This window comes from Mauremys mutica, chromosome 15, assembly GCF_020497125.1.
Source record: "Mauremys mutica isolate MM-2020 ecotype Southern chromosome 15, ASM2049712v1, whole genome shotgun sequence".
NCBI lineage: Eukaryota > Metazoa > Chordata > Testudines > Geoemydidae > Mauremys > Mauremys mutica.
This window is the reverse complement of record NC_059086.1, coordinates 9,683,565-9,696,456: the sequence shown is the minus strand read 5'-3', so window position 1 is coordinate 9,696,456 and position 12,892 is coordinate 9,683,565. Positions and strand designations below refer to the sequence as shown.

Genomic DNA, 12,892 nt, shown 5'->3' with positions numbered 1-12,892 from the left:
AAGTGGTATGTGAGGTCTCTACCAAGAGCCAGCAGCTCACTGGTCACCCTAATGGGGGCAAGATGGTTCTATGGGACATAGTTGAAGAGAGATGTAGACTATGAGGCTCCGGAAGTGTTGAAGTGAAGCTTGGCACTTGCGCCATGGCAATCCCTTCGGTTGAGCCAATCAGCACATAGAACAAAGCACAGCCGTGGAGACAGGCTATATTCACTGTCTGGGCCCAGTGGGGGCCTGAGAATTTGCAAATTAAGGACCCTCAGCACAAGTCTCTGAAGAGAGACATCCTCTGGGAAGACACAATGGTCTGTACCTACAAAGAAAGAGCAGAGGAGAGGGGACAAGAGCTCCCTTTCACCCAGGAGGCAGCTGACAGCATTTGTCTCAGGAACAGGAGATCTCAGCCAAGCCTGGAGTAAAACCCTGCTGTTGCTCTACCAGACAGAAAAGTATCTCGTTCAGTGAGTCTAGGCTCTAGTCAGCGTGGTATGATTTTATTGGCCATGGAACCATTTCTTTCCAACCCTTCTCCTTGCTACCCCTCGAATCTCTACACTCCGTGAAATCACTTGTCCTTGTTGTCACTCTGAAGGGATCTAGTGCTGTACAGTGGTCAGGGTGGTAATGGGAGTTGGAACTGGTCACCTGGGAGCCCTGTTCCTTTGGAATCAGTGAATCTGTGACTGCAGTGAGTGCCCAGTGGGACAGGGGCTGGGTGCTGCAGGGGAATATATGGACGCCTTGGGGCTGGAGTGTGCCTATTGCCAACACAGAGAGAGGCCACCCCACGAGGGCTAGAGGGCACGGCTTGTGTGGCCTGTGGCCGAGGGAGTCCGGGAGTTCCTCCCCAGCGGGCACAGACAAGACTTCCTCGTGCTAGGGGCCCATGGCACCTCACTAGGGCATCAGGACTAGCACAATTGCAAGGAAGAGTGCCCGCTACTGACACACCCCTCCCTGCAGGATAGGCCCCTTGGCACCCCACTGGGGCACTGGGGCCAGCAGTGATTTCAAGGGGAGAGCCCTAGGGTTACCAACTTTTTAATTGTACAAATCTGAACATCCTAGCCCCGCCCCTTCCCTCAGTCCATGCCCCCTTCCCCAGCCCTTCCCCGAGGCCCTATCCCCCGCTCACTACATTCTCCCTCCCTCAGTGACTCGCTTTCCCCATCCTCACTCAATTTCACTGGGCTGGAGGAGGGCTGGGGTGCAGGAGGGGATGAGGGCTCTCACTGGTGGTGCGGGCTCTGGAGTGGGGCCAGAAATTAGGGGTTCAAAGTGTGGGAGGGGGCTGTGGGTTGAGACAGGGGGTTGTGGTGCGGGGTGGTGAGGGCCCCGTCTGGGGTTGCTGGCTCTGGGTTGGGGCCGGGGATGAGCAGTTTGTGGTGCAGGAGGGGGCTCCAGGCTGTAGGGTGGGGCAGACGGTTTCAGGGTTCATTAGGGGGCTCCAGGCTGTAGGGTGGGGCAGAGGGTTTCAGGGTGCAGGAGGGGGCTCTGGGCTGGGACAGGGGATTGGGGTGGGGGACTGGGTGAGGGATTTGGGGTTCAGGTGGGGGGTCCGGGTTTGGGGGAGGGCTCAGGGTTAGAGGACAGGCTTACCTCCGTCTGCTCCCAGTCAGCAGCGCAATGCAGGAGCTAAGGCAGGCTTCCTGCCTGTCCTGACTCTGCCCTGCACACCAGAAGTGGCCTGTGGAACCGCACAGGGGAATTAGGGTCAGCACAGCCTCTGAGAGGAGAGCGCTCCATACTGGACCCACCATATTGTTGATTGAAGCACAGGCCCCAAGGACCATGCTGCGGTCAGTTCTGGCTGTGAGAGGACAATACCCCATAATGAGCTTCCCACTTTGCTCCCTGCAACATGCAGCGTGGTGGAAGAAGCTTACCTGAGCACACAACACCGGCATCTTCTCCATGGTTACAGTTATTGTCTCCCCAAGACCGAGCCCTGCACTCAGTGAGGGCAGCTTCTGTCCCTGTGCAGTGAACATCATCCAGCCAGATTTGGTCTGACCCTTGCCCAAATCGAGCTCTGCCTGGGGCTGATAGCGCCGTCCCACAGCCCAGCTGCCTGCACACGATTCTGGCCTCAGTTATATCCCAGCTGTCATCACACACGGTTCCCCACTGCTGGTTGTGAAGCACCTCGACTCTCCCAGCGCAGGGACTTGGGCCGTTCACCAATCGGAGCTGAGACACTTCTGAAACGCCAGCATCTGCAAAGCCCCAAGGGAATAAACACTCAGGGAGGTTCCTGTGCATCTGATCACTAGTGACACTGCCAAACATGGAGCCTCCCACGGATGGGTCTGAACAGTCTCTGCAATAGCCTGTTAGGGGTTCACTCCCTGTCAATTTATATAATTATTTCTGTAAAAGTTGTTTTATCCGGCATGTTGGGAGAATGGAGGGTGCCGGTAAATGAAAAATGCAGGTTAACTAAGAGGGAGGAAGTTTGGGAGCAGGAGGGGGTTGGGGCAGGCAGCTGGGGCACAGTATCGGGTGCGGGGTGCTGGATTTGGGGGCCACTCACCTCGGGTGGCTTCTCGTAAGAGGCAACATTTCCTGGCTGCTCTTATGGGGAGGCGCATCAGGGAACTTGGCGCGCTCCCTCCGCCCACAGGCACTGCCCCCGCAGCTTCCATTGGCCATGGTGCCCAGCCAATGGGAGCTGTGCAGCCAGCACTGGGTGGGGGCAGCATGCAGAGCCGTCTGACACACCTCTGCTTAGGAGTAGCCAGAGCCCAGGACAGCTCGGCACTTGCAGGGAGCCATCCGAGGTGAGCGGCCCCCCGTATCCAACACCCCGCACCTCCTCTTGTGTACTACCTCATCTCCCACACTCAAAGTACCTCCCAGAGCCCTTGCTCCACACCCCCTCCTGCGCCTCAACCCCCCCACCAACTCGACTATAAACCAGCATTTCAATGAAGATCAGAAATGCAGATTTATAGAGCTTTCCAGTTGGTGAAGTGTCGGATAAAACATTTTTTACCATATTTTGGATTACAAATATTTGCATTGTAAAAATGATAAAAGAAATAGTATTTTTCAATTCACCTCATACAGGTACTGTAGTGCCAGCTCTTTATCCTGAAAGTTGAACTTACAAATGTAGAATTTTTTTTGTTACATAACTGCACTCAGAAAAAAAAGTAGAGTCTACACATTCTCTCAGTCTTACTTCTTGTTCAGCCAATCGCTCAGACAAACAAGTTTGTTTACATTTATGGGAGATAATGCTGCCTGCTTCTTATTTGCGATGTCACCCTAAAGTGAGAAGAGGCGTTCGCCTGCCACTTTTGCAGGTAGCATTGCAAGGTATTTACATGTCAGATATGCTAAATATTCATATCCCGCTTCATGCTTCGGCCACCACTCCAGACAACATGCTTCCATGCTGATGATGCTTATTAAAAAAGTAATGTGTTATACTCTGTATAAGCTTTATACAGAGTAAAATGGATTTATTTCGTGTTTGGATCCCATTGGGAGCTGGGTCTCTTGGTGCTAGAGACAGGAGCACTTGCTAAGCCGTTTTCAGTTAAGTCTACAGCTTTGGGGGCGTGGGCTGCAGCTTTGGGGGTGTGGGCAGGGCCGGTGAAACCATTTAGGCAACCTAGGCAGTTGCCTAGGGCACTAGGATTTGGGAAGCAGCATTTTCTTCAGTCGCCGTGATCACTGCCGGCATTTAGGTGGAGGGAGCTGGGGCAGGGGAGTGTGGGGAGGGCAGCCTGCCGCAAGTGAAGGGAGGGGAGGGCGGGACGCAGGGGAACTCACCACCCCGGCTCACCCCTGCTCCGCCTCCTCGCCGAGCATGCCATGGCTGCTTCACTTCTCCTGCCTCCCACGCTTGCGGCACTAAGCTGATTGGTGCCGCAAGCCGGGGAGGCAGGAGAAGTGAAGCAGCGACGTTGTGCTCGGGGTGCAGGTGGAGCAGGGGTGAGCTGGGGTGGAGGGGGTGCCTCAGGGTGGAGGGTGGGGAGCTGCTGCAGGGATGGCGCATCAGGGCAGGGGGGGGGAGCTACTGTGTGTGGGGGAGGCGCCTCAGGGCGGGGGTTAGGGGACGGAGGAGGGCGCAAGGTGGAAGTTTTGCCTAGGGCACGAAACATCTTTGCACCGGCCCCGGGTGTGGGGCATACCCTGGGTCTGTGTTGCAGCAGATTAGCATATCTGTCTCAACAACACAGGGTTCTAGAGGCCCAAACTGGCAGAGAAAATGGGCTCACAGGTAGTCTCAGCACATCAGGTGGGTTTCTATAATCAAACTCATGACACTGGTATTCGCTCCAGTGCGATACTGTGCAGTGCTGTGGGGCAGACGCTGGCATAAGCATCTTGGTGATTGGGAGCTGAACACAGTCACCCGTGTCATTAGTTGTTGCCTTAGCTTGATATCAGCATCGAATTTACATGTGTTGGTGCCATCGCTCCCTGAAAATCTCACCCAGAGACAATCCCCCTGGAGCACAGTGGCGGCTGGCAGGAACCTGCTGCACACCAGGCTGACAATGGTTCTGACCAGGGCAGAGGCAATGCACACTTCCTACAAGCAGATCGGCCCCCTCCTGAAGCCAACACTGGACTGGCCAGAGGGACTGCTGCAATGCAGAGATTTGGCTTAGCCCCATCTTCTAAGTGTGCCTGTGGGGCAGGAATACAGACAGTCACACGTGGTGGACGAGATCCCCGTTAGAAGACTGGACCTTGAGGATGCACAGTCAGATGGCTGAACAAGCTAGACATAAGCATGGTGGGAATGAGCTCTCCCCTGACAGCTAGTGATGAGCTGGGGAGGGGGAAAGGTTTCAAGACCGACTGTGTTTACAAGTCACACCCACTCTGCCTAGGTATCCAGCAGACAGAGCTGTGTTGGGTGGTGCTGGGTTACAAATCACTGTAGTACTTGAATGCAGGGTAGTGAAATAATGTTGTCCTGATTGTCTGAGTAAAGGGCAGCAGAACTGTGCTTAGCCTGCCCTGACTGAGGGGGTCACCCACAACTGAACTAAACTCACTAACCAGGGAGTCAGATACCAGACCCCTATCAATAGTGAGAGGGGGTGGAGATGGGTGTTCCTGCTGAGGGGTGTGGGCTCTGAGTAAGAGGTCTAGGCATGTTTTAATCTGCCCCTCCCCACTCTTCAAAGATAGAGTTAATGAAGGCTCCATTAGGAGTCTTTTTGGTTTCAGTGATCACTAGAGCTGAAATCACCTGCTGGGAGACAGTGTTTCTGCCCAGCCTGCTTCAGCACTGAGATTTCCCCACTAGGAGCTGACAGTCACTGGAGCTGGGTGGAGCCTCAAGAGAGCGACCTGCAGAGGTCACAGTAGAGAGGCCAGGGACATATAGCCTGGGGTAGGACAGGGCAGCTGAGAAACAGGACAGGGAATATGTAGGCTGTGTAGGGCACAACGTGAGGAAGAATTGTGTCTCCTGTGTCCAGCCTTTGGGGAAGTTACAACTTTAGGACTAATTCCCTGAAATGCAAATCCAGTGGAACACAGTGACTGGGAACTGGATCTTGAGAAATTGGCCCTGGATTTTTAGTTGGAGTGAGCGGCTGCAGGCTCCATTGACACCAGATCCAACCAGTGGGAGCTGCAGTTCCCCAGGTCCCCATTGTGCTGCAGAGGAGTCTGGCCCAGAGATAACTAGACACCAACTGGCAGAGGGCACAGGGATGCCTTAAGTTTTACGGGGATCCTCAGGGTGACATATATGGACAACCGCTCATCAGAGGTGGTATGTGAGGTCTCTACCAAGAGCCAGCAGCCCACTCGTCGCCCTCATGGGGGCAAGATGTTTGTATGGGACATAGTTGAGGAGAGATGTAAAGTGTAGAATATGAGGCTCTAGAAGTGTTGAAGTGAAGCTTGTCACCTGCGCCATGGCAATCCCTTCGACTGAGCCAATCAGCACATAGAACAAAGCCCAGCCATGGAGACAGGCTGTATTCACTGTCTGGGTCCAGGGGGGGGCCTGAGAATTTGCAAAGACAAAGGACTCTCAGCACAAGTCTCCAAAGAGAGACCCCCCTCTGGGAAGACAATAAGCTGTACCTGTAACCCACACATCTTGTGGGTTCTGTGTTCTGTTCCATCTAGTTTCACTGAGAATGAGATAAAATGACTCTGCTCTGCAACCTTAGCTAACAGCCCGTTGGTTTTTAGCTTATGCAGTAGAGACTCATGCACTAAGCTTCAGAGGTTCCAGGTTTGATTCCGATGACCGGGGTCTATCAGCCTTATATACCTACGAAGAAAGAGAAGGGGACAAGAGCTCCCTTTCACCCAGGAGGCAGCTGACAGCATTTGTCTCAGGAACAGGAGATCTCAGCCAAGCCTGGAGTAAAACCCTGGAAGGACTGTGGAGTGAGCGTTGCTCTACCAGACAGAAAAGTGTCTGGTTCAATGAGTCTAGGCTCTAGTCAGCGTGGTATGATTTTATTGGCCATGAAACCATTTCTTTCCAACCCGTCTCCTTGCTACTCCAAGGGTATTTGTTTGCCTTTACTTATAAAGGATGTCAGTATACCTGGACCAGGTTACCCCAGGGTATACTGAATCTCCCTCCCTGTTTTCTCAGATCCTGAAGAAGGATCTGGATGATGTGGTTTTCCCTGGAAAATCAGTACTTATACAATATGTGGATGACCTTTTACTGGCGTCTTTCTCTTTTGACTCTTCTAAAACTGATACTCTGACTCTTTTAACTGCTTTAGCTGCCAAAGGTCACAAAGCATCCCGAGAGAAACTCCAACTGTGTCAACCCAAGGTTCATTATCTTGGTCATGATATTTCTCATGGCAAGCGTCATTTATCAGACTCTCGTATTTCAGCTATTTTAAATATGCCTAGGCCTAGTACTGTTTCTCAAATGCGTACTTTTCTGGGCATGACTGGATATTGCAGGCAGTGGATTTTAGGTTATGCAACAGTGATTAAACCCTTACAGGATCTGACTAAGTCTGGTACCCCTGAACCTCTTCCTTGGCCCCCAGAGGCTGAGAGTGCTTTTGTTGCTATTAAACAGAGACTATCTACTGCTCCGGCCCTGGGACTTCCTGATTATACTAAACCATTTACTCTTTTCTGTCATGAGCGTAATGGGTTTGCTTTGGCTGTACTAACGCAAAAGCACGGGGACAAACACCGTCCAATTGCCTACTACAGTACTGCCTTAGACGCTGTGGCGGTAGGATTTTCCCCTTGTTTACGGGCTGTAGCGGCAACGGCCCTTTCTGTTCAGTTATCTGAATCTATTGTATTGGGTTCTCCTTTGAGTGTGTGTGTTCCGCATGCTGTGGCTGCACTCTTGTTGAAATCTAGGACGCAGCATTTATCCGCTTCTCGTCTTATCAAATATGAACTGGTTTTGCTTTCTTCCTCTCATATTACTTTGGCTCGTTGCCCTGTTCTTAATCCAGCCTCTTTGTTGCCTGGGCCTGAAGATGGAACCCCACATGATTGTGTGTTTGTAACGTCTGTTCTTACTCGTCCTAGAGATGATTTACTGGATGTGCCTTTGCAGAATCCTGATCTCCTTTATTTTGTGGATGGCTCGTGCTTGCGAGATTCTAAGGGTACATTAGTTGCTGGTTATGCTGTCTGCACTACCTGTGCTGTTGTTGAAAGTGCTTTCCTTTCTTCAGTGTTTTCCTCGCAAGTAGCTGAACTGGTGGCTTTGACTCGAGCTTGTGTTCTGGCTAGAGATCAAACGGTCACTATCTATACAGATTCTCGTTATGCTTTTGGAGTGGTTCATGATTTTGGATTGCTTTGGAAATATAGAGGCTTCCTTACATCCACTGGTTCTCCTATTAAGAATGGTTTTTATGTTTCTGCTCTTTTGGATGCTCTTTTGTTGCCTAAAGCTATAGCTGTTGTTAAATGTACTGCTCACAAGACCCCTCATGATGAAGTTACCCGTGGGAATGCTCTAGCTGACTCTGCAGCTAGGACAGCGGCTCTTTCTGCACCTCAGGCTGTACATTCCTGTGTACTGATAGAGCAGCCTTCACTGGCCTCCCTTGACGATCTGGCTAAGATCCAGGAGGCAACATCAAGAACTGAGAAGCACTCTTGGAGTGCTGCTGGCTGCATTTTACATTCTGATAATCTTTGGCGTGCCCCGGATGGTCGCCTGGTGGCACCAAAGATGTTATTGCCCTATCTTGCTCGCATATACCATGGGATGGCACACGTGAGCAAAGGGGGGATGGTTGCTGCAGTTGCCCGAGATTGGTTTGCACCCATTTTCCCTTCTGTTGCCCATTCCTACTGTCAACACTGTGTGATTTGTCAACAACACAACATTGGTAAAGCTGTTAAAGCTATGCGAGCAGCCCACCCTCCTCCTTGGGGACCTTTTGTAAATATTCAGATTGATTTTATTCAAATGTCTAAATGTTGTGGTTATGAATATGTATTGGTTTTAGTTGATGTATTTACCAATTGGGTTGAAGCTTTTCCCTGCAGGAAGGCAGATGCCAGGACTGTTGTGAAACTTCTGCTTAAGGATTTTGTCCCTCGTTTTGGCATTCCTGTGAGTATCAACAGTGATCGTGGAACTCACTTTACTGGACAGATTGTAAAGGAGTTATGTACAACTTTGCAGATCCAACACAACACTGCCCTCATCACCCACAATCTGCTGGGACAGTGGAACGCCAGAACGGGATTTTAAAAAATAAACTGGCCAAGATTTGTGCTGAAACGAACTGAAAGTGGCCAGATGCCCTTCCATTGGCACTGATGAGTATGAGAGCCATTCCCAATCGAAAGACTGGACTCAGCCCTCATGAGATTTTGACGGGGCGCCCAATGCGACTACCAACTGCACCCCACTGACCTTAGCTCAGATGGACATTCATTTGATGGATGATATAATGCTTAAGTATTGTCAGGCACTAATGAAATGTGTTAAGTCTTTTTATACACAGGTGAAGGAAGCCTTACCGAAGGATCCTGTGCAACCTTGCCACTCATTGGAACCGGGAGACTGGGTCTACATAAAGGTCCATCAACGAAAGACTGCCCTGGCTCCACGCTGGAAAGGCCCTTTCCAAGTCCTGTTGACTACCAACACTGCTGTGAAGTGTCAAGGACTACCTGCCTGGACCCATGCATCGCACTGCAAAAAGACCCCTCCACCTCGGGAGGCCACACCTACTGATGATCAACGTGCTCCTTCTTCTAGCCCTGCTGTTCCTGCTGGACAGCGGAAGAAGAGGACAAGGTGACGTACTGGTGACCTCTCCCTTGTCCTCTGACGGACCTACTGTGCCTTTGGATTTTTCTAAAGGTATTCCCACATTACAACCCTCTTCCCTTTATCATGCTAGAGCACGATTGTTTTTGGGGAAGAGGAGAAGATGCATTCGTTCTGCAAACTCCTCCAGAGTCCAGGGATTCCTGACTAAAAGAGACATTATGAACTGGCCCTGGTGGAAGAAACGAAGCATCGTTTATTGGCAAGGAGGGAACTGTGGGGAGCGTGCTTGGGCGTGTGGGGTTCAATGGTGGCTTGGATTTCTTCCAGGGGCAGGGCTCTGTGCTTATGGACAAGTACCCTGGGGATGTACTGCCCTCCCTAATTGGCTTTCAGATAATGACTACCAAAAGCACCTTGCTACCACAAAGGTTACCCCCACTAGCCCCTCAACCCTGGCCGTCACTTCTGTAATTTATCCAGATGTAAACGAAATTGTATATTCTAATGAGATTCGTTGGCCCAGACCTTCCCATCTTAGTGATTTATTAGAATATTGCTCAGAAAGCCTATTTTTTAAAGTTCAACAGACTTCATATGAGAGAACCATTGAGTGGAAAACAAATGGATCAGTGGCAATAGAGATCCATAATATTACTGCAGATCAGCCCTAGACTTTAGATATGAAATTGATGGATTCCATAGTGAAGTAGATATGATGGTTATTCCTGGACTTTGTGCTATGTTACCTGAAAGAGGCCCTTATTGTTATTTGGTTACCCAATTAGTGAATAATCAAACGACTACCCAAAGAGTTTGTTCTACTACTGGAAATTTTACCTGTCTTGAGACCATTCCAGTGACTGATAATGTGACTTGTACTTTATTGCAATACACTCCCTCTTATGCTATTGATATTAATGCCTCTCAGAAATATATGCAGGTCTACAACCAACAGATGTGGTATAGACCTACGCTGAGGGGAAATGTGCCAGAATATCGGTGGACTGTACTAAACACTACACTAGGGACTGTGAAGTTTACATTGCCTTTATCTAGTTTTCACATCACCTCTACATATCCAAATTGTTCCCAAGGGGCTGCCATTAGATTAGCACAACTGAGGGCCTGGGTTATTTCCTCTAGAAAGAAGAGGGATCTAGCCGGATCCTTGTGGGATGGGGCCAATTCTGCAGCTGCTGTTTGGAATATTTTTAAGACCCAGGAGCTTGATGAGAAATTGGGCCAATTAGAGAAGGCCACTGGCCTGATTTCTGGGGCACAGCTGACACAAGTGCGAACCGGAGTGGGTGAGTTACATGTCATTTCCGCCCTTAGTTCTCTGACCCAGAATTTATTGAGAGAGATGGTACTGAATATAACTGAAGCTGGGAAGGCATTGCAGTGGGATCTAGCATGTTCGGAAATTCAGGATTTCCTGAATGACCAGCTGATGGCCATTCGGAATGATCTAGTGCACCAAGCTTGGCCCACTGCCCTTACAGACACGTCAGGAGTACCATCTGATCTGTGGCCATGGAGACATACTTGGAGACTTTCTGGATGGAAATGTGGACGTTCACAGTGCTCCTTCCAAGCATATGGACCGGTTAAGGGGGTGTGGGCTCCCACATACCGAATCCTGCCGGGTCCATGGGGAGGATGCATGTGGGATTGGGTGATTCACCGAGATATCTGGGAAGTCAGGCCACCTGATTCTCCTAATCGATTTTTAGTTAGTGCTCCTGGGATTACAGCTGATATTTGGATGGGGTTAGGGAATTTATGGACATTTTGGCCGTTAGAACCACCACAGCTTCAGTGTATACGGAAACTGAAGCCAGGGGAAGTTGTCACTGTTTGTGACAATATTTGCTGGGAGGGTAAAGGTCGAGGGACTACCCTTACAGGAAACCCACTTTTTCAGGCTAATGATAGCTGTGTGTACGTTAATGCCACCACGTTACAAGATATACATATTAATCTTACCACTGCTGCAGGCAATCATATTATTTACTGGCCTGCAGATAGAATGTTACATGTAGCTCTTAGATTTCAGGTATATTTTAATTGGACTAGGATAGTACCTGATCGGTTTCAGAATTTGCTTTCATTGTTGCCAGAGGTTCGCAGAATCTCTGAGTTGCAAGGGCAGATTCACATGCTTCAGAATATATATCATGCTGAGCAGAATGCCTTTCATACAGCTTATAGAGTTTCTACTTTATGTACTAAGTTTGATGTGTTGTGCTTTGTTACCAAAACTGTACGACAACCCCATTATTTTATTCCTATGGGGATGTTATTGTTTGTAGTGTTGTTAGTTGGTGTGGGATTATGTTATTGTTGTTGTTGTTGTAAAGGGCGTAATGATAGTAATACTACTTTTCATGTTCATGCTAATCATGCATTGTCCTTACATCCCATGAAAACCCCTAAGGTTGAGATGTCTCCTGTGGACTCTGAAATCCATGGTTTGATGCAAATTGAGATTTGAGGTATTTGTTGTACTAGAAGTACAAAAGGGGGGAATGTGGAGGCCAAGAATTAATTAATAAAGGTTTGAAGGGATCTTAATGTATGTTAACTAATTAGCAGAGGTTAAGCTGTTACCCTGTATCTGGTGCAGAGTGAATTGTGTGAAAAGTCGTTACGACCTTGTGAATTGCAGTCTTGTTTTCTGTTCTGGTATTGCAGACAAATAAGATAATGAATAGGCTTATGTATAAACAAATGCAAATGTTTACTTTTACTGTCTGCAAGTTTGCTAGCCACTGTCTGTTAAGAAGGTATAAAGATTGTTATGATTGTTTTACTAATTGAGAGAGATCTGTTCAGGACAAGGGGCAACCCAGTTCCTGACACTCTCTCCCTCTTGTGTTCACTAGAGTATTATAATAAAGTATTTGTTTTTGCTGCACCTAAACATAAGCGAGAACTGAGTTTTCTTCGACATCCTCGAATCTCTACACTCTGTGACATCACTTGTCCTTGTCACTGTGAAGGGATCTAGGGCTGTGCGTTGATCGGGGCAGAGATGGGGGGTGGAGCTGGTCAGCTGGGAGCCCTGTTCCTTTGGGAGCAGTAGATCTGTGACTGCTATGAATGCCCAGTGGAACAAGGGCTGGGCGCTGCTATGGGCTGGAGTTTGCCTATTGTCAACCTGGAGAGAGACCACCCCAGAAGACCTAGAGGACACGGCTTGTGTGGCCTAAGGCCTAGGGAGTCAGGATGCTTCCCCCCAGCAGGCGCAGACAAGGTTTCCTCATGCCAAGGGCCCTTGGCACCGCATTAAGCCCGTGCCCCACTCCCGACATCACAGGCCCATAGACCCACACAAGGGAATTAGGGTCACCACAGCGTGTGAGAGGAGAGCGCTCCCTACTGGAACCGACATATTGCTCCTTGCAGCTCAGGCCCCAAAGCACCGTGGTGGGGTCAGCAATGGCTGTGAGGGGACAATACCCCGTAATGAGCTTCCCACCCTGCTCCCTGCAACATGCACAGTAGTGGAAGAAGGTTACCTGAGCACACAACACCGGCATCTTCTCCATGGTTACAGTTATTGTTTCCCCAAGGACGAGCTCTGCAATCGGAGAGGGCAGCTTCTGTCCCTGTGCAGTTGACGTCATCCAGCCAGATATGATCTGATCCTGGCCCAAATCGAGCCCCTCCTGG

At 49.8% G+C, this 12,892-nt stretch overlaps 1 protein-coding gene across 1 annotated transcript in view; it reads right to left on the bottom strand.

Annotated features, from left to right (window-relative positions):
• LOC123350247 (deleted in malignant brain tumors 1 protein-like) overlaps positions 1–12,892 on the bottom strand; it is a 271,642-nt gene that overhangs the window by 47,862 nt on the left and 210,888 nt on the right. The window contains exon 14 of the mRNA XM_044988732.1: positions 1,887–2,216. Coding sequence (XP_044844667.1) covers positions 1,887–2,216 — 330 coding nt within the window. The remainder of the gene's footprint in view (positions 1–1,886; positions 2,217–12,892) is intronic.